Source organism: Pelecanus crispus, chromosome 2 (assembly GCF_030463565.1).
Source record: "Pelecanus crispus isolate bPelCri1 chromosome 2, bPelCri1.pri, whole genome shotgun sequence".
NCBI classification, from domain to species: domain Eukaryota; kingdom Metazoa; phylum Chordata; class Aves; order Pelecaniformes; family Pelecanidae; genus Pelecanus; species Pelecanus crispus.
The window spans coordinates 15682941-15707121 of NC_134644.1; the positions used below are offsets into that span (position 1 = coordinate 15682941).

A 24181-nucleotide genomic window follows, 5' to 3' on the forward strand; every position below is an offset into this window, starting at 1 on the left:
GGAATTAAGAGAAACTGAAGATGGGGTTGGGGGAAGAGTCATGAGGCACCAAATATTCATGAAAATGTAACAATAAAAAGAGCTAACCTGAACAGCTTGCATGTGTGGTGACTGAATGACTGAGGGCTGTGTGGCTTGAATGACACCCTGGACATGAACAGTTTGACCAGAAGGCAACTGCACTAGACTTACAGCTGGAGATCCTCTTCCAGCACTTGATGCAGCTACAGAAACCTGCAAAAATTACAATCATCACGTTTAAGTAACATGCCTTAAGACTTCAGCAAAAGTGATACTAAAACAAACTGGTTTTGATGCCATATCCAAAATAGCTTACATGTGTTTAATTATCACACACAGAAATTAACTAGTTTTACAAGTAAGAGTTTGGTGCGTATCTTTCCAAATGGTATGGAAAGGTCAGAACTGTCCCCTAACGAATTACAAATCTTTCTTCTTCTTTTTTTTTTTTTCTCCTCCAGAGACTTCATGTTTTCTTCTCAATTAAAAACAAGCCTAAGCTATCACACACTAAATCTGCTGTCACTAGCACAAAGGTTGGGAAGAACCTCAAGAAATGTAACAAAAAATACCAATATTCACTGATTTGGCATGTTGCTGCAACAACATACAGGGCAGAATGTTCTTAGTCAGGGGGAAAAAAAAAAAAAAATCCAGAACTGCTTTGGGTTTGCTTTCTTAGGCAATAAGTTATGCTTTTCAGACAGACATCTACATGGATTTGTAAATTGATTTAGTTTAATAAATTCTCTTTTATATATACACATATATTTATATATCAAGAAAAAGAGGATTGCAGTGTATCAGTGCTTCAATAACACAACAAAAATAAAGAACAGCTGAATCTTCTTTAAGCCTAGCACAGCTGAAGAGTGTTCTGTTTAGGAATAATCTGATCCCTTTTGCTGATGACATTTTAGAGCACACACAGCTTTCCCCAGCCCTTGGCTCTCAACCATTCGTACTGAGGATGAATGGGTTAAGAAACAGCTAAACACCTACAAGCTAAAAAATAGTTCAATATCTATGCTATTACTGTTAAGTCTATTAACAGAAACACATACTCAAGCAAAGGGAAAACACTACAATTGATCTCAAGTTCTGTGTGATGAAACATCTCTAAACTCAGAAAAGGAAGAGAATGACAAACATAAATCATATGATAAAAGGAGATACTATGTTTTTCAAAGTAAACTGCATTGAAAAACCTTATTTCTATATTCTGGATGTACAAGAATAAACCTAGAGTCACATCTAAAATTCTGCTATTATTCCCTTCCTAGCTTTGTTCTCAACCCCAAAAGGTGTCTGGTATGAGCAGTAAAGGTAAAAAGAGATGACAGCGAGAAGACAGACGTGATGAAAGCTGAATATAAAAAAAAAGATAAAGTTTTGTATTTTTCTGTATTCACACTGAAGGTTTTTTTTTTAATTCCAAATATTAAAGAAGCTTTCATTCCTGATCCAGAAGCAATTGCTTGTCTGGGAAACATTCCTTTCTTGAAACCAGAGAAAAATTGTAACTACTATTAAGATGCACCACTATCAAAAAGACCAGATGTTGGCTCAAATTATCTTGAAGAAACAATGTTTCTAGGAAACAGAGACAGGATCTTGCCAACATTCACTATGTAATTGTTCAATTGTTACAGGAAACTGAACCGCTTTTCAGGAAATAGAACAATTGAGGGCACTTCTAAGCCCCAAATGGAGACAATCATTCCTTAAGTGGCATTAAATGGCAACATGTAAATAGGACATACAAACCTTCTTCCCAATCTATAAAACAAGTATTAATATTATTATCAGAAATTTATCAGAAAGAGATATTTGGGATTGAGATCTAGAAAGTCTCGAAGATCTGAAGAGTGTGATCTATTTTGTGTCAAAGCTGACATCATCCTAAACCCAAGCTTCAAGGAAAGAACATGGTGCAGTCTAAATGTTTACAAAACACGGTAACTTTTCAAAACATCACAAAGGCAATTTCACTAAACCTTTTACTGCTATCTTTGTGAGACCTGCAATCGGATACAATACTCTGTGTATCAGAAAAAACTTTCTAGGTACAACACACACAAAACAGTATAAGGTGAACAGTTTATGAGTTTCTTTTTAGTACACAATGGGTCAGGCACATATAATCAGTAAATAATCCAGTATTCAAGATTAAGAAACACTACATTCATTTAAAAGCTCCTTATTTAGTATAACCACACAAGAAAAAAACAAAACCCACACTCAGCCAGTACTCTTTTAGACTACAGTTCACAATATCACAGAAGAAATTGTTTTGTTCCCATTAATTCAGAAAGAGAGATTAAATGGGGGATAGGGTTGAGTGAAGAGGAGACGGTAGTGTTTTAAAACTGCATGAAACAAAAAGTGATTGGTTTGTTTACTTATATCTATTTTAATCAGCTCGATTTTATTTGATCACTGTTTACTGAGTTTCCACAAGTATCTGAAGGTTACACAATACATAACCTACGAACCTTACTTTAAAACGTCTGTGATTCTTCTGTATTAGCTTTGTTTTCTATAACTAAGACTGAAAAAAATCTTCCCAACTTAATACTCTGCATCTCTTTTATAAATATTAGAAATTATTAAAACAATTTTGATTCACATTTCCCTTTGCATTGTTTTCAAATCGAATATTCCCATGTTAACTGATACACTAGAACCTTTTGATGCTATCACGCATAAATGCTGCCTAAAACAGACTTGGAAAAAAAATTAATTTCTGGCATCAGTGATGAGCAATGCTACCTTTAACATCATTACTTCAAGGGCTGTCTGGCACAATGACTGACAACAATCCACAGAAGCAACTCAGGAACATAGAGGGTGAGGGGAAGCTTAGCACATAAAGCACCTGGTTAAACAATGTAAGGGGTTATGTCCCTGGCAAGGGCAAAGAGATTTCAGTTGTTGTAATGTCCTTTTGGGTTCTATCCTCTTAGGTATGCAACAGTCAAGTCTAATAGCTTCAACAAATATGCATTGTCATAGCAGCGTGGTCTCATACTTCATATGTTTGGAAATACAAGTGCTCCGTCTTCCAAGAGGGGAAAGAAAAGTAGCCAGCAAAAAAGATCATGAACTATCTTCATACCGAGGCATGCATTCTTTCAGAGAAAGAGGTTATTCATCGGTTATCTGACTTCAAGATGCATTGTGCATCTGAACAGTTATACTGTGGAGGTATGCACTCTCGCCACCCAGGGTCAGCTAACTTTTCCTTACAGAGTACTACAGAAGTTACATTCACATTCAACCCCTCATACCTTAAACACTGCTGATATGAAGTACGCAGTGCACAACTCCATCTGATTTATGTCCCTGCTGTAGAATTTAAACACTACAAGGACTCCAGAAGTAAACTGAAAAGTACTTCTGGAAAAGGAGAAGACAAGGCTAACCAATCCTGGACTTACCTAATAAAGGAACAAAGGACTCACCACACTCAGGCACCAAGTAGTCTCTATGAGGAAAAGCTGAAGACAGGGAAGTTTTGGTCAATTCCAAAGCTAATGTCAGAAAAGAAGCACATAGTTTTAGGGAAGACAAGGTTATGCTGATTTGAGCCATTTGGTGATAGCACACCCTTGAGGAAGCACAAAATGGTCATAAGGCTGCAGATTTATAATGCTCTAACATCAACTTTGCTAAATGTCCTGGACTTGCCTTTGGCAGGCTGGTTTTAGAGCCAGATTTACAACAGCCTGCCAAAATTCTACAGGGCTCAATCTGTTGGGAGCAAGATTTAACACGAAGTTTGATGCTGAGAGCCCACAAGGACAATACCGCTTAAGTGCTAAACCTGAGCAGTCCCAGCTTGCAATGGTTATGCACTCCAGGCTCTGGAAAAGTCCCTCTGCTCTGACAGCAGTTCTTACGTTGCAAAACCTGACCCATGTCTTGTTCAGAGCCAGCACCAAGAGGTCAACAGATGGTATCTCAGGCCAAGACAGCAGACAGCTCTACTGACAGACAGAACGTGACAAAGTTTACAAAAAGTGATTCAAAGAAGAACCCACCAAGGATGTAGGATTAAAGAAAAAAAAAAAAAACACAACTGAAAGTATTTTTGTCAAATCTGAAAATGGTGTAAGCACATTGCTTTTACATTTTTAGAGTTAGATTTAGTGTAGCTGAGCAAAAGGCAACACAGAATGCAGTATGGCCTCTAGAAATCCTGCAAAAGAAACATCTAATTTCTCTTTGAATACCAATGCAGATGTAACTCTTCCACGATACCAGTTTGACTATCATCAACATTATCAGAATATTTCAATCCAAACTAACTTCCTTTTAAGAACAACCATATATGTATTAATAGATCTGTGCATGTGAGACAGAAACTATGGAGTCCATCTCAAAACAGGTTGAGAAATTTCCCACCTTGCACTTTTGTTCTTCCCTGAAGAAAAGGCATCAAGCTTCTGTACAGGTGCTCCGTACACTTCCAACTTCTAAAGACAAACACCATGATTTTTACAAATAAATATTGTCTTACCTAATTCTTTTGGTGGCTCGATCACCAAAACAATGCTGTGTCAATTCATTAACTGGTTGAAAGCGAGGGATGCAGGAAATTCAACTACAAATGCAATCTTGTTCTACATTAATTAATTTTATTTTAAAAATAACCCTTTAAAGACAGAAATTCTCAATTTTGCCTCAATGGATGAAAGATGCATCTAATTTTTGCTAGTTTCTAAGTTACTAGTTTTTGCTTTTGCAGAAAAAGTAATTTTACTTTCATCACCAAAGTTACATGAGTATATAGCAATACCTAGTACATAAGCTGGGGGAAAAAAAAAAAGACACTATTTTTTTTTCTACTAAGAATGTATAATAGGTCCTCCTTTAGCGTTGGAGGTTATCCCATCACACCATAGTGCTCCCACCCAGACATTCTTAATGTCTCCCCTCCCTCCCAACAGGGAAGACATTAAGAATGCTTCAGCACAAAACAATGTGTGCTCTTTAGAGTTTATAATTTTATTGAATACCTTGTCCACCTTTTTAAAACTAAATGGCAGGTATTTCTTTTAAAAGCCTGAATTCCACAGGAAAGAAAAACAAACCCACAAAAAACCCACCTCCTATGCAGTGGTATTCCTCAGCATTTTGCTAGTTGTTCCCTAGCCAAAGTCATAATTAAAGAAAAAAACGAGCAAATGAACAAAACATGAAATTCCATCTGAACATAAAAACCCACCGTTGTCACTGTGAGGGCAGTCAAATACTGGCACAGGTGCTCAGAGAGGTTGTAGAGACTCCGTCCTTGGAGATACTCACAACGCAACTGGACCCAGTCCTGGGCAACCTGCTCTGGCTGACCCTGCTTGTGCAGAGGGGTTGGATTCGGTGATCTCAAGAGCTCCCTCACAACCTCAACCATTCTGCACTATAAATTGCGTATTAAAACATAGCGTATGAAAATGCTTTACTTCTGACTGAACAAACCCAAGGCTGAACAAATATTTGGCTGGAAAAAACAAACAAAAAACCCACAGAGATGTCTGAAAAGGAGCCCTCGGTTTCAGTTACTAGGCATTTCACCTCTCACTAAGAACCAAGTCATTCTTTTCTCCTATTTCTGCACATATGCAAGAAAATTAGTAGGAGAGATGATTGGAAGTTGGCACAAGGTACATTTCAGTTACTTTAAGCGGTTGTCTTCCCTTAACTGCACTGTTCCAGAGGCCAAAGAGGGAGAAGGAGCTACCTGTGCCCTTCTGTAACAGTCAAAACCCACAGACGCCAGACCAGCAGCACAGCCAGGAATTCCTCAGGAACACCCCGAGTTTCCCATCCCATACCAGCAAAAGCAGATGGGACAAGTCCCACACAAGGCCCTTGCCTCACGCAGGGGTTAACCTCTCAACGTCCGCCTCTAACCCTCACCATGACAAAGCGTCTCACCTGCAGAGCCTGCCAGGTAGGCAAGTAAGGGAAGTAAGTCCTCCTCATCTTAAGCCAAAGAAATGTCACCACGAGGCCTTTCAGCAACAAGCTTTCCGTTGGGGCCCGTTTGACCAAAAGAAAGGCTGTGGTGGTGGTGGTGGTGGTGGCCTCAAGGCACCACGGGGGCGGGCGCGGACTGCCAGCCGCCCCGCTCAGGGAGATGGCGGCCGGCCGGCGGGCCCCGGGGAGCAGCAGCGAGGGGAGCGGCCGGCCGGGAGGCCCGCGGCACTGCCCGGCTGCTGAGGCGACAGGCCTGTCCGCTGGAGGCCTCTCAGCTTCACTATTTTTCACAGAGTGGCACAATTGCATCAACCCCGCTTTTCCGGATGGCCCAGGAGAGGGACATGGACTCCAGCTGTGAGCGCCGAGCCGCTCTGGCAGGGCCAGGATGGCTCTCTAGGCCGTCTGACCAAAAAAGAGGGACTCCCAGATATGAACTCCAGACGATTATCCTGAGCCTTCAAACTGAAGTGCATGTGTTTCATTTTAGTGCTAAATGACCGACATCCATCCGTACTTCAGAGTTATTACTTTTAACTGAAAGACCTGAGGCCTATGCCCAGTATGGATGAACTTTCACACACAGTACTCAAGCATCAAATGTAGATAAACATAAAAAGTATTTTCCCTGGGGACCCAGAAGCCCTCCTACAGCATCAGTGAGAGCCTTGTCTGTAGATCAACATTAAAAATTCCAAGTGACAGAATTCACAGGTATTTTCTTCAGAGACTATTGCACAAGGCAATAGATTTTACACATAAATCATCCTATGAAGTTAAAACGCAAAATTTGAACTGAACTATCAAAGAGAGAAGAAATGAGGGGATGACATCAACAGAGCAAACCAAATAAAATTCTTGGTTTCATGCTCCATTCGTAAAGGGCAAAAAAAACCCCAACCCAGTAGTCCCAATGCTACAGGTATCAAAACCACAACAAATGCCATAGGTAACAAAACCAACAAGTACGTGTTCATAAATACTTTGCGGTCTACTTTGTGTCTGAAGACCCAACAAAAAGCAGCTGAATTCAGACTCAAAAATGTATCTATAATGTAAATCAGGTATCTAACATTCCAAATACATGGCATCAAATAACTGAGCATCCCTCCCTCAGATCGGACAGGAATCTTACCAAGTAACTTCTAACTTCTGATGATGAAGAAATTCTGTAAGATGTTTTTTAAAATCAGTTCTTTTATTTCACAAAGGGTTTTTGAAGATCCTTCCAAGTGGTCTATACAGCTTCCTGAAGCTATAAATATTAGTACTGGCAAGAACACTATTTCAAGCGCTGAGCGTTTCAGTGTGTATTTTTAATGCTTGAGAATTATTATTACGTCACCTTTTATCCATTAACTACCAAAGAAGAATCCAGGTACCGCTACCATACAGAACATGTAAAGTATATTTTTAGAACTCCAGACACTGTCATTGGGTGCACATGGATGAAACAAAACAAAACAAGCATGCATTAAAAATGCACTTGCAAGAAGATGAAACACATTCTGTACAAAAACCAGAACTAGGAAAGAACCATAGTTATTTTTATTCATTTTTCATTTTTGTTATACAACACATCTTCAAGATACACAAATGTTTTAGCTATGTTTGATCTTGCAGCCATCTCAATTCTTTAGACCCTACTCCCATCTCCATACAAAGAAAATAATCTTGGAAAAGTGGGAAGAAAAAAAAACCAAACCCAACCCAAAAGGTGCCTACAGATCATTCTGAAAAGCCCGGTCTCCTAAAAGTGTTACCTTTTAACAGACCTGATGTTATACTATCCTTTGTTAAGTAGAGCAGGCATAGTTTTCAGTATATCTTTGCTGTATTTTTCCTGTTTAATAACAAGACTTATAGAATGTGAGAACTCCAACTGATAATTTAAAAATCACAGCAGTTCTGAATATCACTTTATTGATTCTTCTCATCTTTCCACATTTCAACTTACCTCAGATACTGGCGAAATCCGACTTCGGCCTGGCTGATTGTGAAGGTGACCAGCATCTCTCTCTGGCACAGAATCCACTGCATTGTCATCCTGTTGTGATTCAACCATTTCCATGGTCATCTGCCTAAAAGTAAGTACGTACATATCTAAATAATGCAGTACAGGGAGGTATATCAGGCACCTAGGGAGAAAACAGCAGTTCCAGGCTATCTTATATTTGGAGCAGACAACTAACAGAAAATAGATTTCTCGCAAAACTATCAGATTAACTGAAGTGCTTTCTTCCCATTCCCCCATATTAAAACATTCATTCATATAGCCAGAAGCTCTAAAACAAGTACTTTGAAAAGCTGCAAGGAGGGGCAGTTCTGGAAATGGTTCTCATGCAAAAGAGTGCATGAGAAGACAAGCACAGTGTCCCGGGGTCCCGTGCAGTGTCGACAGCGGGGCTGGGAGCGCAGCGCTCCAGAGCGGCTCACCAGCACTGCCCGCAGCAGGCCCCTCATGTCTCACATCTCCCACTGGAAAGGCTCAAGTTGACCAGCAGCCACGTGCTGCTACAGCCCTCTTGAACCTTCTGAGATACCAACCCCCAGCCGGGATCTATGCTTGAATTGTCTGTAAACCACTCACGGCTCAAGACCCACGACGATTCTTCTTGTTTTGCAGGTTTAAAAGTAGAGTAAGTTTCACAGAAGAACAAGCAACTCCCTGACCCTCAATTTAAACTATGAGTTTAAACTCCGGAGAAAGCTTCCAAATATATCTGCTGTATAAAAATGCAATTACCTGACAGTTGCTTTTCCATATTTCTTGGCACACTTAGTCATAATGGAAGGTGTGTTTTGAAACAAGAGCTTGGTTCTCTTCGGCTCCCTTTCTCTCCTACCAAACCCTGCACTGAAGGTGCAACATTGAACAAGTGATGTCACAAACATTGCCACGGCAACAGGTCAGTTTACAAACAGAACAGACAGGACAGGGTCAGGCAGAGGCAGGCAGGATGCCCTGCGGGCGTGCTCCCACCTACACCTCACTTACACAAGAAACTGAGGCTGCAAAAGGAAGATGCGATATAGTTGTGGGATTTAAGAGGCAGCAAATCTCACTTCCTTGGGTTCAGTTACAGAAACTAGGGGACAGCAAGCCCATCTGAACTCGAACTTCAACTATGTCAAGTGGCTGATAGTTACTGCAGTTTCTTCTCAGGTCTTATATTGAGAGATGGAAGAGACAGGGAAGGAAGTCTGCTATGTGCCTGACTTGGAGGCTCCTGAATTTAGTCCCACATGTTAAAAGTTAACTACATTAAGTCAAATTAAATGTTAAACCCAACTCCTTTTGTGGCACTATTTTACAGAATATTCTGCAATCTTTGAGGAGAATATATATTTAAAAAAAAAAAAAATCACCCTTTTTACCTAGAATAAAGGCATGAAAATATGAAAAGGAATCCAGTCAAATGATGCAGAGAAGCATATTTCTAGCTTGTATTCCTCTAATGGTATTCTACTGACCAGACTTAACAGTACTACGGCTAGTGGTAGCCAAGCTTTACACAATTCAAGATTTTACAGGTTAATATTAGTATTTCTGCCAACAGAAGTTACATACTCTATGCCAGTACCAATTCAGATTAGACTCATTAGACTCAAAAGGAGACATTTTACACCTAAAATCTTTCTACATTCCTGTCTTGTTAGTTACCACCAATTACCTTTTTCTCTAGATATAATCTAATTAAAGATCTACTGAAATTCAAAGTTGAGCAATTCTGGGCAGAATGTTTTCACCACACTTTTCACCATAATTCTGCACAAGACGTTTATCCATTAAATCATTCCAGTTTTACATATGCATTCATATATATATATGAATATATAAATATAACAATAATAATTAAAAAGTTGGGGAAAAAAACATTCCTCCTTAGTATACTAGGACCCATCCATAGAGTCTCAAACATGAAAACTCCGTCTGGTTCACGTAAGAATGCCTCCATAAGCTTCAGAACAGCTCACACACCAAGGACAATTAAATAATTCGTAGGTACTGGCAACATATTCATTGCAATCTTTTCCTAAAGATGGGAACATAGTCAGAATTAATTCACTTTATACAGGCCTTGAAGTATTTTCTTATCCAAAGCCATCTGTCACAGATAACCTACTGCTGGGAAAAAAACCCAAGTATTTTTATTCCCACTGAATACATTCCATAGAAATTTTACCTGGAAAAAGCTGTTCTTCATGTTGTGAAAAATAGGGTTTAGTTTCTAAATTTTAGCTTAATTCCTCACTGACTGCAGAACACTATAAAAAAAAAAATTATTTATTTTTACTACTTTGATTATCAGGATTTTTCTCCCAAAGTCTTTTCATCTGCTGTGCCCCAGTAACCGAGTTAGCAAATAGCTATGAAAAGAGCATCAGCACAGCAGAAAATCTAATAAAAAGTTATTCCTAGTATTTCACAAAATACAGTACAGAGAAAGAACCAAATTTTTTAGATTATCTATGTTAAATTAGAAAAACAACAGCAAGTATTATACATGCCAGTGAAATGACAAATATATTAAGACTTATGACATACATGAAAAACTCAGTAATTTAAATAGATTTTCCATCTATAACTGTGTATAATCTGACTCAACACAAATTATTGCAATTTGAAATCTTTAGCAAAGTGGAGTAAAATGTGTATACTGCTTTTTATTAGCTTTTTTTTTTTTTACTGCCATAAAACGCAACTGTTACCCTAGATAACAGCAAAATACTCTTCCTAGATAAGCTAAAATCCGCTTCTTTCTGACAACCTGGTAATTCTAGTATGTTTGCAAACAGAGAGTTTACTGAAAATGCCCTCCAAATATATAATGCCTAACTATAGCCTATAAAACCGAAACAAAAATAACAAAGGACACAAGTAATTTTAAAATATACACTTGTTAACTTGGCATAAAACTTAAATGAGAAAAAATGACTAAGGACAAAATGTAGCACATGAGTACCATAATTCAGACATGTTACAAGATTATGAATCTTCGGTAGACATAACTGTAGGGGATTAGTGAACTTGCAGGTGAAGGTCAGCTGCAGTCATTTGAGCCCCCAGGTTAGAAGTGGTATAGCCACACAGGGCCATGTCACTTCATGGGGGCCTGTGCACAGCTCAAGACCATGCATGCTAAGAAACTCCTGAATTTCACAGTCCAGTCCAGGTTGTGATTTTCTTTAGTGCACTCTCACAAACTCTCAAATTTCTATAACCCGAGTTGTACAGCTTTTATGTTTTCTGTATTATCTCATATATTGTTTTACCATGAGTACACGGAAGTGTTTTTAATAAATAACAGAAAAATACAGAGAGCAAGATCATAACTGTTTTTTTTCTAAAACATCAGTAATATGGACTGTGGTAAGAAACAGTTATTAATCCAATCCAGAAACTAACAACATAAACAGTGTCCACAGCTATCACACTCCATCAGTCTACACTCCAAAGATATTCTAACATATTTATTGATTTTAAGTTTCAAAGTAAGAAAAAAGAAAAATCTTTTGCCAAGCACTTAGAATTCTTTATAAAAGTGTATCAGTAGTAGTACACATCATGCTTTAAAGTTTACATTACCTTCCTCCTATTTTAAAGGAAAACCAAGCAAACAGTTTTAAAGTACATGGTCTTAGGTCCTGTTTAAAATTGTATGGTTTTCTTCATTGTATGATTAATTATACACAAGCTTTAGTCTTTATTCAGTATTAATATATTTTAAAGGAAAACCAAGCAAACAGTTTTAAAGTATATGGTCTTAGGTCCTGTTTAAAATTCTATAATGTTTTCTTCATTGTATGATTAATTATAGACAAGCTTTAGTCTTTATTCAGTATTAATACATTCATTTCTTACATTTTCCACCTTGGTTGCTTACCATCATTGAACAGTAATTTTAAATATTAGTCTGGATTTTTAAATGAATAAACAAGTTATACCTCTCCCCTCCTATAGAGGGGGCAAAAAATGGCTTTCCATTATGTAAGCAAAGATAGCTGCTTCTTCCTACAAAACAGTAAAGAAATCTTTGGGATCTGGCAGGAGGTTTAACTAGCTAGTAACATTTCAATATATAGTACATGTGCTTACTATAGTCACTGAGACTAATGTACAGAAGGTCATTAGCAGGTAAACACTGATTAAGATGACGAATATAGTGCACATCAAAAGCTTCTTCAGCTGATAACAGCAGCATCCCTGACAGGACAATACTGACAGACAGCATCACCTAAAGGAAAGTGTTGCCCAGGTGACCTAGAAAACTGGAAGTCATTTACAGCTAGAAGTGTGAACCTTTTATATTTTTGTATATATATATATATATTTTTATAGATAAAAGGTTAAGGACAGCATCCCTATCAGGATGTGTTCTTGTGTAATGAAGAGCACAAAAAAATCTTTTCACTCCTCCCCAATACTGCTGTTTTACAAATACATCGCCGAATATTAATAGAAATATTTAATGGCTGTTGGTGAAATTATACTGCATAAGCAAATTGGTACAGTATTTTGCATGACTGGATATGTATGAATGTCTAATTAAATACCCAGAGACACTTTAAAGACAACTTCTTTATTTCAGTAATACTTTATACATCAGAGACTGTTTACAAAGGTGGCTTATTACAAGGGAAATTGTAAGAGGCTAAGAAATATGTTTCAGCCCTTGCTCCAAATCTCTTTGAAGGCTTTCATTCGTAGAGGAGTTACTAGAAAGCAAGGATGTGCGTTTACAAACACCTGTTTTGCATTTATTGATGTCCCCACAGTGAGTGTGGAAACTCTCAGAATGCACTAGTATCAGAAGAGCATTGTGTTTTCACGTATGAAGTCTACAATCTGTTTTACTACACTGCTTTGTAAGGCACACCAGCTGGCACACAGCATTCAGCCAGGTAAAGCGAGGGACAGTGCAACAGACCAGATTCTGAAAGTGTAATCTTTCCGTTAAGTTTCCAGTACCAGCAGAATACTAAGTTTCTTGTGTCTCCTAAACTCTAACATGTTTCCTCATTTTATTCCCCATCCTTTTCTTCCTAGAATATCTTGACAAAATCCTCAAAAAATAATTTAAAATCCCGACCTGGCGTTACTGTAAGCACCAGCATGCTACCTGTCACTCGCCATCTGCCACCTCAATAACCCGGACAAGACAGCGGCGAGTCTGCTGCGAAGAGGACACGCGGTCCCCGTTTAGAAGAGCCCAACCGGTCCCTGAATAGGTAAGAGGATCATTTGAGCATCAGTATCTGTGGAATCATTTAACACGGGGCTCCACTCAGCATCAAGAAAGACGCTGACACGGCAGCGGTGGCTGCAGACAAAACCCTCAAACTTTGCGCAAGACCCAGGACCCACGAAGCCCACGGTGATCCTCTCCCACCCGTTTTCCCGTCCCAGCTCGGAAAACCCTATGGGCAGGGATGTAATCAGGCCTACCGCACTAAGGGGAAAACGCCACCAGGCACCACGGCCTGCCCCCCCGCCCCGGCCGGCGCTCTCCCCTCCGCCCGTGCACCCCGCCGGCAGCCGGGCAGCACCCGGAGGCCCCAGGGCCCTGCGTCCCGGGGCTCCCTGGCTGCAGCGGGAGGGCACGCTGCGCCGCCCCCTCCCTCGCCGGACCGCCGCCAGGCGAGTCGAGCCGCTCTCCCTCGCAAGCCTCGCTCCGGAGGAAGGGCCCGAGCCGCAGCCCGCCGGGCGCCTCGGCTCCCGGGCTGTACGGGAGCAGGGCGCTCCGCACGCCCCCTTCCCGGGCGGCGGACTCGCCCGGCGGCCGCCCGACGGAGCCGTGCCGGCGAGCGAGGCAGGCGGGCCCTGCGCGGCCCTCCCCGAGCGCGGCGCGCTCCCGGCCGCCGGCGGGGACGCGCCTCCGCCCCCGCCTGCGCGCTCCCGGCGGCAGGGGCCGGGCCGGGCCGAGCGGCAGGGCGCGGCACAGCGCCCCCCTGCCCTGCCCCGCCCGCCCGCCCCTCCGCGCTGCCGGGGCCGGCCGCTGCCCGCCGCGCTCCCCCGCTCCCGGCCCGCGGGGGGTCGGGCTGCGCGCACACGTGTCCCCGCCCCCTCCCGCACTCACCCGCCGCCCCGTACGTGCTGCCCCCGTCACAGGGGGTGGGGGGGATTGGGCCGGGCGGAGCCGCACGTCGGCCTCACGTCAGCGCTGATGCAGCCGCGCCGCCGCGGGGGCGCTGAGGAAATGGCGTCCGCGGCGACTCCCAGCCCCAGCGGCCGCGGAAGGAGGAGGAGCCGGGGCTCAGGCGCCGCCGCCGATTGGCTGCGGGGCGCCCAACGGCTGACGGGCTGGCCAACCGCCGCCGCGGGGCTGCCGGCAGCGCCTCTCATTGGCTCGGGGGCGGGACGAGGCGCCCGGCGGGGGGGAGGGGCGGGCTGCCCTCCGCGGGGGGAGGGCGGCGGGCGGCCCCTGGGCCCGGGCCGCGGCAGCCGGGTGGCAGCGGGGGGCTCCGGGCTGCCCCGCTCGGCCGGGCGCCCTCAGCGGCGGCCGGGGCCGGCCCCGCTGCCCGGAGGCGGGTTTGCGCTCGAGGTGCGCGGTAGCAGCGGCGCGGTGCCGGCCGGCCTCCGCCGAGAAGGGCGGTTGTCTGGGCCGCGCTGGGCTCGGCGGAGCGGCCTCCCCGCGGAGCCCCGCCGAGGCGAGGCTGGCGCTTCCCCCGGCCGGCCCCGGGCAAGGGGGAGCCGCGCAGGCCGCTGGCTGTGCCCTGGGCCCCGCCGGCGTGGGGAGGTGCAGGGGAACCCGCTGGGGACCGGCGGGCAGCCGGCCGGTGGGACAGCGGCGGCCAGCCCGCCCCGCCGAGCCAGCGCCCGCAGCTTGTTTTCCCATTCTTCTATTTACTGAAAGCACATCCCTCACTTCAGTTATTCCTAATGCTGCGTACTCTTCCTTCTGAAGTATGACATCGCATTTTGTATTTATTCGGCTAAATAAATCGGAAATGGCCAAGGGAATGAACGGGAGCTACGTACGGGTTTCCCTGCTCGCTGCCACAGGCTGCGCTCAAATGTCATGAGTCATGGTCGGTTTGTGCCGTACGCTCGAGCATTTCTTGTTCCGGGAAGCAGAAGGCCCTTCTTCTCGGGTTTAGTAACGTTAACATGCCATAAATGCTTGGAGCCCTAAACTCTGTTACCAGTGGTGCTTTAACACCATGCGTCTTGCTGCTATTTTTTACAAAGTATTTACAGCATTTTGCAAAGTAGCGTCAGAAAGCTATACTATAAGCTATACTATACTAAAGCTATACTATACTAAAGCTGTACTATAAGCGTCAGGCTTATAGTACAGTGTATTTTCAATTACACGTCTATACGTTACTCCACTTACATTTTGAAGTTACATAATGTATTTGCCCATTTTGACTTTTTTTTTGTTTTCTGTGAGAGACTATTCAATAGTGTGCTAAATAAGAATGAAAAACCTAAGTTGATTTCACATGACTCATTGTGATTGAAGAATTGGAGGATGTGTGTGTCGGGATTGGTAAGATGTCCGTACAGGTCAAATATTCAGTCTTATTCATGGAATGAAGAGAACCTAGGTATTGATTTCCTGTGTTTAAAAAAAAAAAAAAAAAGCCAAATAACTCTTATCTCTGACTTCATGAAAGATTAATTAGATTTATTTGCAAAGCTTTTTGCCTTTAAGCATTTAAGTGTGTTAATTTGCCTCACAAGTTATTTAACACAGCTATCAAAATCACAATCTAGTGTAAAGAATACAAAATTTTTGAAGTCCCTGTTGCTTATGCAAGTTTTCGGTTTTCATCCTACGTTTCCTTTGTTGAAATATTGAACAACACCCCCTTCCTGTTTTGAGTTCTGTTTCCCTCCTTTTGTTTGTTGCATATATTTTATGTGTCTTTTCAGGGTTTTAAATAGGTGTTTCTCTTCCCATGATTAATAACCTTCTGGCTTGACAGCTAACCCATTAGGTACAAAATTGTTATGCCCATTCATCAAAAGATGTGCTTTACTAGAAAACCTCTGGTGAATTAGAAAATATTTGATAGAATAATAAGATAATCAAATGAGCAAGCAAGTGTCAAACTGTTGAGAATAACCCTGCTGAAGCCTTTGGAAGAAATTACGTCTTCGCTTATTATACTCAAAAAGCCAAAAGTAGCTGTTGTGATACTAGTAGCACCTCAAAAATATTTTTGAAGGTAGAAGTCTGATTACAAACAGGAAGAAATTTTGAATGAGTGTGTTAAATAACGGAAACCACTGGAATGAGTTATTTATAAACAAGCTGAGAATTTCCATGGAACTCTTACAGTGTGAATTTGGAAAAGCAGTTATTTTCTATTAGTTTTCAAGTAAGTCATAAGCAGCTTCGAAACATTTAACTGAGAGTTTATTACTATTTATACCTCTTCTCTCTGATAATTTAATGAAGTGTATCAGAGGAGTGAGTGAACTCCCAAAGGGATTTAGTCCTTGGTGATATAAAGACGACTGACCAGCTTCAGCTCCTGACATGGCTTACTGAAGTTGGCCAAGTTCTGCCAGGGTTTAGTCTGGCCACCCGGCTGGTGGTGATGAAGAGCAAGCCTTGCATTCTTACTGTGGCAGGGCTGGGGCACTACATTTGTTAGCTGAGGCCAAAACAATCTTTGCTACAAAAGTGCATCACTTTAACTAACATCACTCTCAAATGGTTCTAATTCAATTGGTATCAATCCCTGATAGGAGCCAATTTAATTTCAAACACTAAGACCAGAAGCAATCCATAAGAAGACCGCACAGGTCAGGATTCTTTATGATTGTCATAATTTACATAAGGCAGTACTGAATGTAAATTGGAAATCCAGGCACTTTGCAGCCATCACAACGATGACCCGGGCTGTCTTTTCTCTCTGACCTGAAATGTCGAACCTGATGCTGTGTCCTGCAGATTCAAGGGAGTATCAACGATTCAGTAGGAGTTACTTTTTTCATTGGTTTTTGGCTTTGGTGGGCAAAGACAGAAGTTCTGTAAAGAGAAGTTGAAAGTGTAACTGAAAGAGCAATGTCAATTTAAGCAGCCCCCAGCTGCCCCTGGCACCTTATTCCCACCCCCTCAGTTACATTGATGCCACTGCCTGGGCAACACAGAGCCCTGTCTGGGGAAGTAATTCGAGTTAGAAACAATATATCAAGAAACAAAGTTTCTTTCAACCTGGATCAATGCTTAAGTCTGGTCCACTGCAGCATCACACGGAGAGAAGTGCTACCTCAGCTGAGGGGGGGTAATATATGAGCAGGGAGTTAGAGCAACTTCAGTTGGCGCTGACACCAACCAAAAGAAATGCGATGCTCTTTGCAGAGAGTGTAAATACTTCACCAATGCATATTACGTCAATATGAATGCCGTCTATGTAATCTTCAGATAACTGATTTTACATATTGGGTCTTCACAGCTATCTTTTAAATAGATTTTTGAAGGAATAGGGTTAAAAGAACTTGGTGTATTTCTGCTATAATCTTATGAAACACCTATGCAGTTTTCTTGCAAAAAAGTTGATAGAATGTCATGGCATAAGTAAAGACAGAAAAAGGAGCATGCTACTTATGTTGTAGATTTCTTTTTAATTAGGATTCAGACATTTGAAGATAATATAGGTTAGCCTGACAGAAAAACAGACTGGCATTCTATTTGAAATAATACTGATATTTAATAATTTTGCTTTGATTATGCAGTATAGAAAAGATCCCAATATTGCCATCCTGACAGATGTTTAAATGTTTGGTCTGTGATTTTTTTTCAACCTAGAGCCATTTGGTATGTTACATACATCTCTTTTCAGCCCATTCCACGCCTACATATCCTAAACATTTAGGAATGATGAAATATAACTTTTAGGTTAAAGAAAAACCTTTATTCAAATTATGTCTGAAATGCCCTGAATGTTATTTATATAAAGTGATGACTTACAGGTAGTTTATTATGCCAGAAATCATTCCCACTGAATGCTTAGCTAAAAGATGTCCAGTAAATGTGTTCTCATATAACACTTAAAGAAGTTCACCATTAGGCCTTTCTAACAGTGTTCTGTTTTTCTTTGCTTACACAATCTGATATTTGATGTCTACATCTTTCTTCTTAAAGATTGCATGTTTGTAATTATTGTCATAGGTCATAAATTAATACCTTATTGGGGGTATGAACCTAGAAGAGACTGAATTACCATAACATAATTGCACCACAGATCTCTTCATGGACCACTCAAGTTTTACTGGTCATTAAATAACCCTACCTCTACTCTTTCATTGCCTCTAGAGGAATAGAAGGACAAGTGCAGAACTTGTGGAGTGGTCACAAGAAACTGCCGTCAACACACAGCCATTGTTTTCACAACTTATTTTGTAAGTGTGATGAAAGTCAGAAGTAACCAATACCCTCATGCTGCAACAGAATCCTGATCTGTCTGTAACAGAGAACAGGTTAGGCAAGAAGTACACTGTAATGAGTATAAAATATAAAATACTGTAATTAATATAAAATATATGACTAATCATTTCTTTTACCCACTTTTTTGATAAACTGCTAGTAATGCAAGAAAAGTATGCATTTCAATTGGCTTACAAATAGAAATAAATGGCACACCCTTAAAAAGGCAAATATTGAACAATATTGTAGAAGGTAAAAGCTTTGTAAATTGTTTTGTGGTTTTTTTTCCCAAATGTATATAGGTTTTAAAAGAATGTTGTACATCTGTAGGATTATAAGTATTTATTTATGTTTCCTTTCCTAAACTATGTTAAGATGGAAGTAAGACTGAGTGACTGTATGAGTAGTATAAGAGCAAATTACTGATCCTTTTATTCTTATTTTTCCACTACTGCCCATCACTGAAACCACTGAAAATTAATACTGCCTAAATTAGTACTGTGCTATGGTACCACCTTGACTTTAGTGGATTGTAGAAGCCAGAAGCGCAGGCAGGAATAGCCTTGAGGTGTCCCAGGTATGGCTTAGTGAGAAGTCTGGCCTAACAGGTGTGAGGCTTTGCAGTACCTCAGCTAGCTCAATACTGCCTTGTGTCATGTAAATAACAGAATTTCTTTATTTGGAAGGCTTGGAGGTTATTATTGTTGAAGGGATTATCAGGTACTAATCTAGTTCAATTTTTTACAATATCATTACTTCGATTTTCTTGGGTTTGTAATGATTTGATTTTGGATAATAACTTGCAGTAATGCTACAATATTTTACACCCGAAAGCACAGATGTACAGTCTGAAATACAACATTTCAATGTGGTTTGTTTGTGGGTTTGGTTTTTTTTTTAACTTTTTTAGGATTTGTAATCAGAAATCTAATTTTATAAATACTAAACAGGAATCACAAGTGATGCACTACTATCTGGTATGTCCTGTAGTTTGAAAGGAGGGGTACTCATTGATTGCACCAAAACATGCCAAAGTAAACCAGAGTACACCAGCAGCTAAACTGCAGTCACTTTATTAATCGCTGCTTGAACAACACCACAAACAACTAAAATGATTTGTGAATGTGTAGTTAGATATTTGGTGTGGTGTTTGTAAGAAAGGCTTTATGAGAAGGAGAATTGACACAGTTCACAGTGTCCGTTTTCTCATCTACCATTCGTAGGTCAGGTCTCCATCACTGTTGTCTCCCCGCTCACTGGAGCCAGAATGAAGAAAAAAATGGGGAAACCCAGTTTGGCAAATAACTGGACATTCTATGAATTGCTGTGTACTCATTTGTTGCTTACTCATTTCATGAGAGAAATTATTATAGTGAAAAAGTAATATTCTGACTAGGTAACAGTATAAGGTGGCTGAAATGTTTAAATGTTTAAAGGATTGACTGGTGACTTCAATGACGGTATTTCTGCTGCAGCAGAAAAAAAGAATGGCAATTGAGAGCTATTACATGACATTTTCTCATTTCCTCTGCTGAATAATGAGCTTTACCTATATAATAATTTTCTTATAACATGAACATAATATGTACTTCACAGTATTCTTAACCATTTACAATTTATTACTGTTTGTAGAGATCTCTGAACTTTGTTGATGAAAAGTATAAGGCTTGTATTAAACATTATTTTGTACTTATAACATGAATATTAACTGATGTCACTTCCCAAACAACTGCTTGAGTTCTATTTAAAATGTAAATACATAAAAATTTACTATTAAAAGTCTTTGGAATAGGCTGTGTTAAAAGAAGTACACAGAAAACAGAGTTTGCCAGTGTGAAAAGCTTCCTGAAAGGTTTAAAAAGGCTCAGGTAGCTTAATGTGAATATACTGTACCACAAACTGTTTGCTGTTGTACGATCATGCTTTGCAAAAAGGTTTATCCTGTAAAGTGAGGTAAGCCAATGGAAAAACGCGGCAGGCACTAATACGGACATTGAGAAACTACCTCACACAAAGGTGAATGACATCAGCCATTCAGATAATGCAGTAAAAGACAAACACATATAAAGATCTCGTATTCATTCAAAAATATGCAATGAACATATGAAGAAATACTAAGAAGAATTTGCATTTGGCTAACAGTCTGGCTGTAGACTAGATTTCCTAGCACCTGTAGGTTGTTTTTGATGGGGGAGTAGATTTTTTTGTTGGTGGTGGTAGATGGTTGTAAATAACAGTGAAGAGCAAGAATGAAGAATAAAAAATGAAAAGCAAAATCAACTGAATAAATGGAGCTCACGAGCCACAAAGTAGAGGTGTCTGGCAGCTATAAAGAGAAGGAAGAGATACAAGTGAAAAATAATTAAATGGGATAGTATTCAGTATAACAGGAGATTATCAGGCTATTCACAGTGTAGTTTATGTCACAGAGCTTTTGTATTTCTTTCATATCAAGAGTTCTAAGTTCTTAGTCTACCAGTAACACACAAAAATGGCTAAAGTAACGTACTTTTCCTGAAGAGGAAGTCTCTTTTATCAAATGCTAGCTCAACTAACCTATCTCCTTGATGATGCTATTTTGCCAGCTGGCTTATTTATGAACTGTTTTTTCTCATTCTATTTATCTACCACTTCTGCACATTACAGGAGGTTTCAATCTCCATTAAGTACGAAAAATGTGTTTTACTGAACTATTTGAGAGACAAATATAGATATTTATAAAATAATTTCTCAAAAAAAAACCCAAGGAAACTGTCAGTAGAATGATGTCTAGTTTAATTTGCAAAACGATGTTTTAGAAATGGGCACTAGACATCTCCTATTTATCATATTTTAGTGAAGATGGATATTACTTGCTCTTTTTTCCTTTTTTTTTCTAGAAACAACAGCTTGGCAAATTCAACCATGTCTCAAAGCTAAGTGGTATTGTCTAAGATTCATCATCGCTAAGGGTTGTGCAATCACCGAGTTCAAATGCTTTTCTTCCATCTATGTGTATTTATACATACCCCACACACAGACGTCAAAGAGCAGTGTGCTGGGGTTTACATTTTTAGTGCAGTGCTAGAACCACTCAAGATTTACAGGCCTATTTTCTCCACAACATTGTGCCTAACAAACAAGAAGCAGCAGACTTCTTCCTCTCACAGTATCTGTTGAGCAATACTTTTTCATTGTGTTACAAGCATCTCCTTGTAAGGATTATTTTAATATGATTTTTAATACGATTTTGATTTTACTATGGTGCACATGATCTATGCATCTTTCACAAAAAGTAGTCATACTGCTAAAAAAAGGGGTTGAATCACTATCTGAAGGCAATTGCACAATTTCGGAATTAAAGGAGAAGGAGAGGAGTTTAGAATAATATTGGCCTGGTTGTAGTGTTTTGTTTGGTTGCTGGCAGTGTAAACAAATGTATTTCTTAATTACGAACGGGTAGAGGTAAAATAACTTACTCTGAACTTGCCGGGTCTCCTTCCATTGCGTACAGTGCCCTCACCTGGCTCCTCCATTTCCCGGCATTTTACGTGTATAAGCTAAAGCATGAAAACTACAATCAGTAGCTTCTTTTCTGCAGTAAACTTCAGGGGTAGTTTTATATTCAAATTGAAACCCTGAAAGCAAAATCCCAGTACTCAGTTCAAATGCAGCCAGGTAATGACCCAGCCGGACTCCTCCATTTTCAGCAAGTCAGAAAAAAAGCCACATTAAGAGCTTCACTAGAAGCTCATTTACTCTTTTTCCAACTTTGTTTAGATTAGCAATGCAATAAATAGGAACACTGAAACCTCTTAAATGCCAGATTACTTGTTTGTTAGTAAATTATATCTAATTCAACATAGCCCATACCTGAGATGTCTGCATTTGATGCACTCACTGAACAGGAAGGATACAGAGTCTTGTAATGGAACAAATGAAAGCTCTGAAAGCTTTTACTATTTTGATACCTCACATATAGAGCTATTTTATATCTGAAAAGTCCTCTAAGTAGAATCATTTAGATTCATAGTTACTGCATTATAGAAGTTTTACAACTCATTGATCTTTAAATACAAGTTCTAAATACACAATTGTACTTGTCAATAATGTTACAGAACAATTTTTTTTTAGCAACAATTTTTTTGGCAAAAAATATAGGAAATGAAAATTATCTAGGGTTGCTCATACATACAGATAATTTAACTGCTTAGCTACAATGACATAAAAATAAGTTGCACCCCTTTTTAATAATGAAGGAAAAAATGACATTTGTGAATTTTTTTCAAGCAACCTCAGGTCCCGGGGAAGGACAGAACAAATCTGGGAGTTCATCTAAGCAGTTGATGGCTAACTCATAAATGTTGTTTGGGAGAGCTCAACTCCTGTTTATTTTCCTATTTCATGAACAAAAAGATGTAGATTTTGTTAGTCTTAGTGTAGGTTGTGCAAGCTTAACCTCTTAAACTGCTATTTTTTATGTATTCAGCATTGCCATCTAGTGGACATGATTGCAGGGAGCTTCCGTGTCTTACCAAGAATTAAACGGGTTTAAGCAGTTAAAATAATCACACATTTTAAATTCTTCATAAAATTACAAAAAAAAAAAAAAAGAAAGCTGCAAGAATAATACTTTATCACTGTGGATTTTTATAATCACAAAATGTACGCTCAATTTATATTTTGCATGTCATCACATGAAAGACAAACAGCCACGATAGAAGTCTAGATTAAAAATAGCTGTAATGAAATAAAGGTTCATTCCTGCTTTCATTTATCTTGGTTTTTTTTTTAAATATATTTCAAAATTATTTCCATATTATTATCTGCACCAATAATGCAGACTAACTCATTTAGTGAAAATTTAATGTAACATGAATATAATATGAATGATCCAGCATAAACCTTGTGCACAAACTAAAGAATGTGGCTGCGAGGGAAGGAGAGACAGGTAACTGTCTCAGAATGTAGCAAATATTCTCTTTTTCTACATGAAAAAAAATGAAAGGATCTGTTACTGTAAAAATGGGATTTGAAATCGGAGGAAAAAAGAGCAGATAGTAACATGGAAGGCATGTGCAAATGAAATGGTGGTGGTAAGGAATGTGAACTATTTACTGGCAGTTCAGACTGCAGTCTGTAGAACAGCTTTTAAATAGAGCAGTAGGCCATATACTGGCATATTTCATATAGTGTTTGTATTATCACAGGCCTGTGGGATTCCTGTTTTTGGACCAGAATAACACAGTGTTAGATGTAGCATAAACATAAAATAGACAGCTCCTGCCAAAAGAACTTATTATATAAGAGAAAAGAAAACAAGTTAATACAAACAAAGAAACAGAAGTATCAGATAAAAGAAAACAAATGCATATAAACAACAGGGGCATTTCAGGAAATACTGCAGTACTGGTTGGAATGATGAACAGACTTGATAGCAGATGTAATCATAGAAATGTTAAATTTGTATACATGGTGTGGCGAAGTTTTAAGGTGGCATGTGTATATACTACAAATTATCCCATGTAGCTCACTACTGTAATCAAGAATTGATAAAGAATTGATAGGAATTTACTGAGAAGCAGCTGACTTCTCCATAGGACCATCCTATGAAAACTTCCAGAGTTTCCACCTGTGTCACCCTTCTGTGACTCCACTAGCTGCAGCTGCCAACACAGAACACTGAGCCCAGGTTAAGCTGGATTTAAAGTAGGTCTAGACATTCGCTGTCATCAAGAAATGGGGCAAGACATGGCTAAGGTTCCTGAACACTCCCATTAATTGATTAAGCTTTGTCAAATGGCAACCTTCGTAGC

At 40.1% G+C, this 24181-nt stretch overlaps 1 protein-coding gene across 15 annotated transcripts in view; it reads right to left on the reverse strand.

Annotated features, from left to right (window-relative positions):
• CREM (cAMP responsive element modulator) overlaps nt 1-14145 on the reverse strand; it is a 40288-nt gene extending 26143 nt beyond the window's left edge. For 10 of the 15 annotated variants that reach the window (XM_075706176.1, XM_075706182.1, XM_075706171.1 and 7 more), the window contains exons 1-3: nt 8747-8822; nt 7958-8081; nt 88-234 (exon numbers count right to left, since the gene is read on the reverse strand). In XM_075706176.1, coding sequence (XP_075562291.1) covers nt 88-234; nt 7958-8081; nt 8747-8787 — 312 coding nt within the window. In that variant the 5' untranslated portion in view covers nt 8788-8822. Of the gene's footprint in view, nt 1-87; nt 235-7957; nt 8139-8746; nt 8823-14081 lie in introns of those variants that run through there. The other 5 variants (XM_075706179.1, XM_075706178.1, XM_075706175.1 and 2 more) reach the window with 4 other exon arrangements.
• Nucleotides 14146-24181: the final 10036 nt, after the last annotated feature.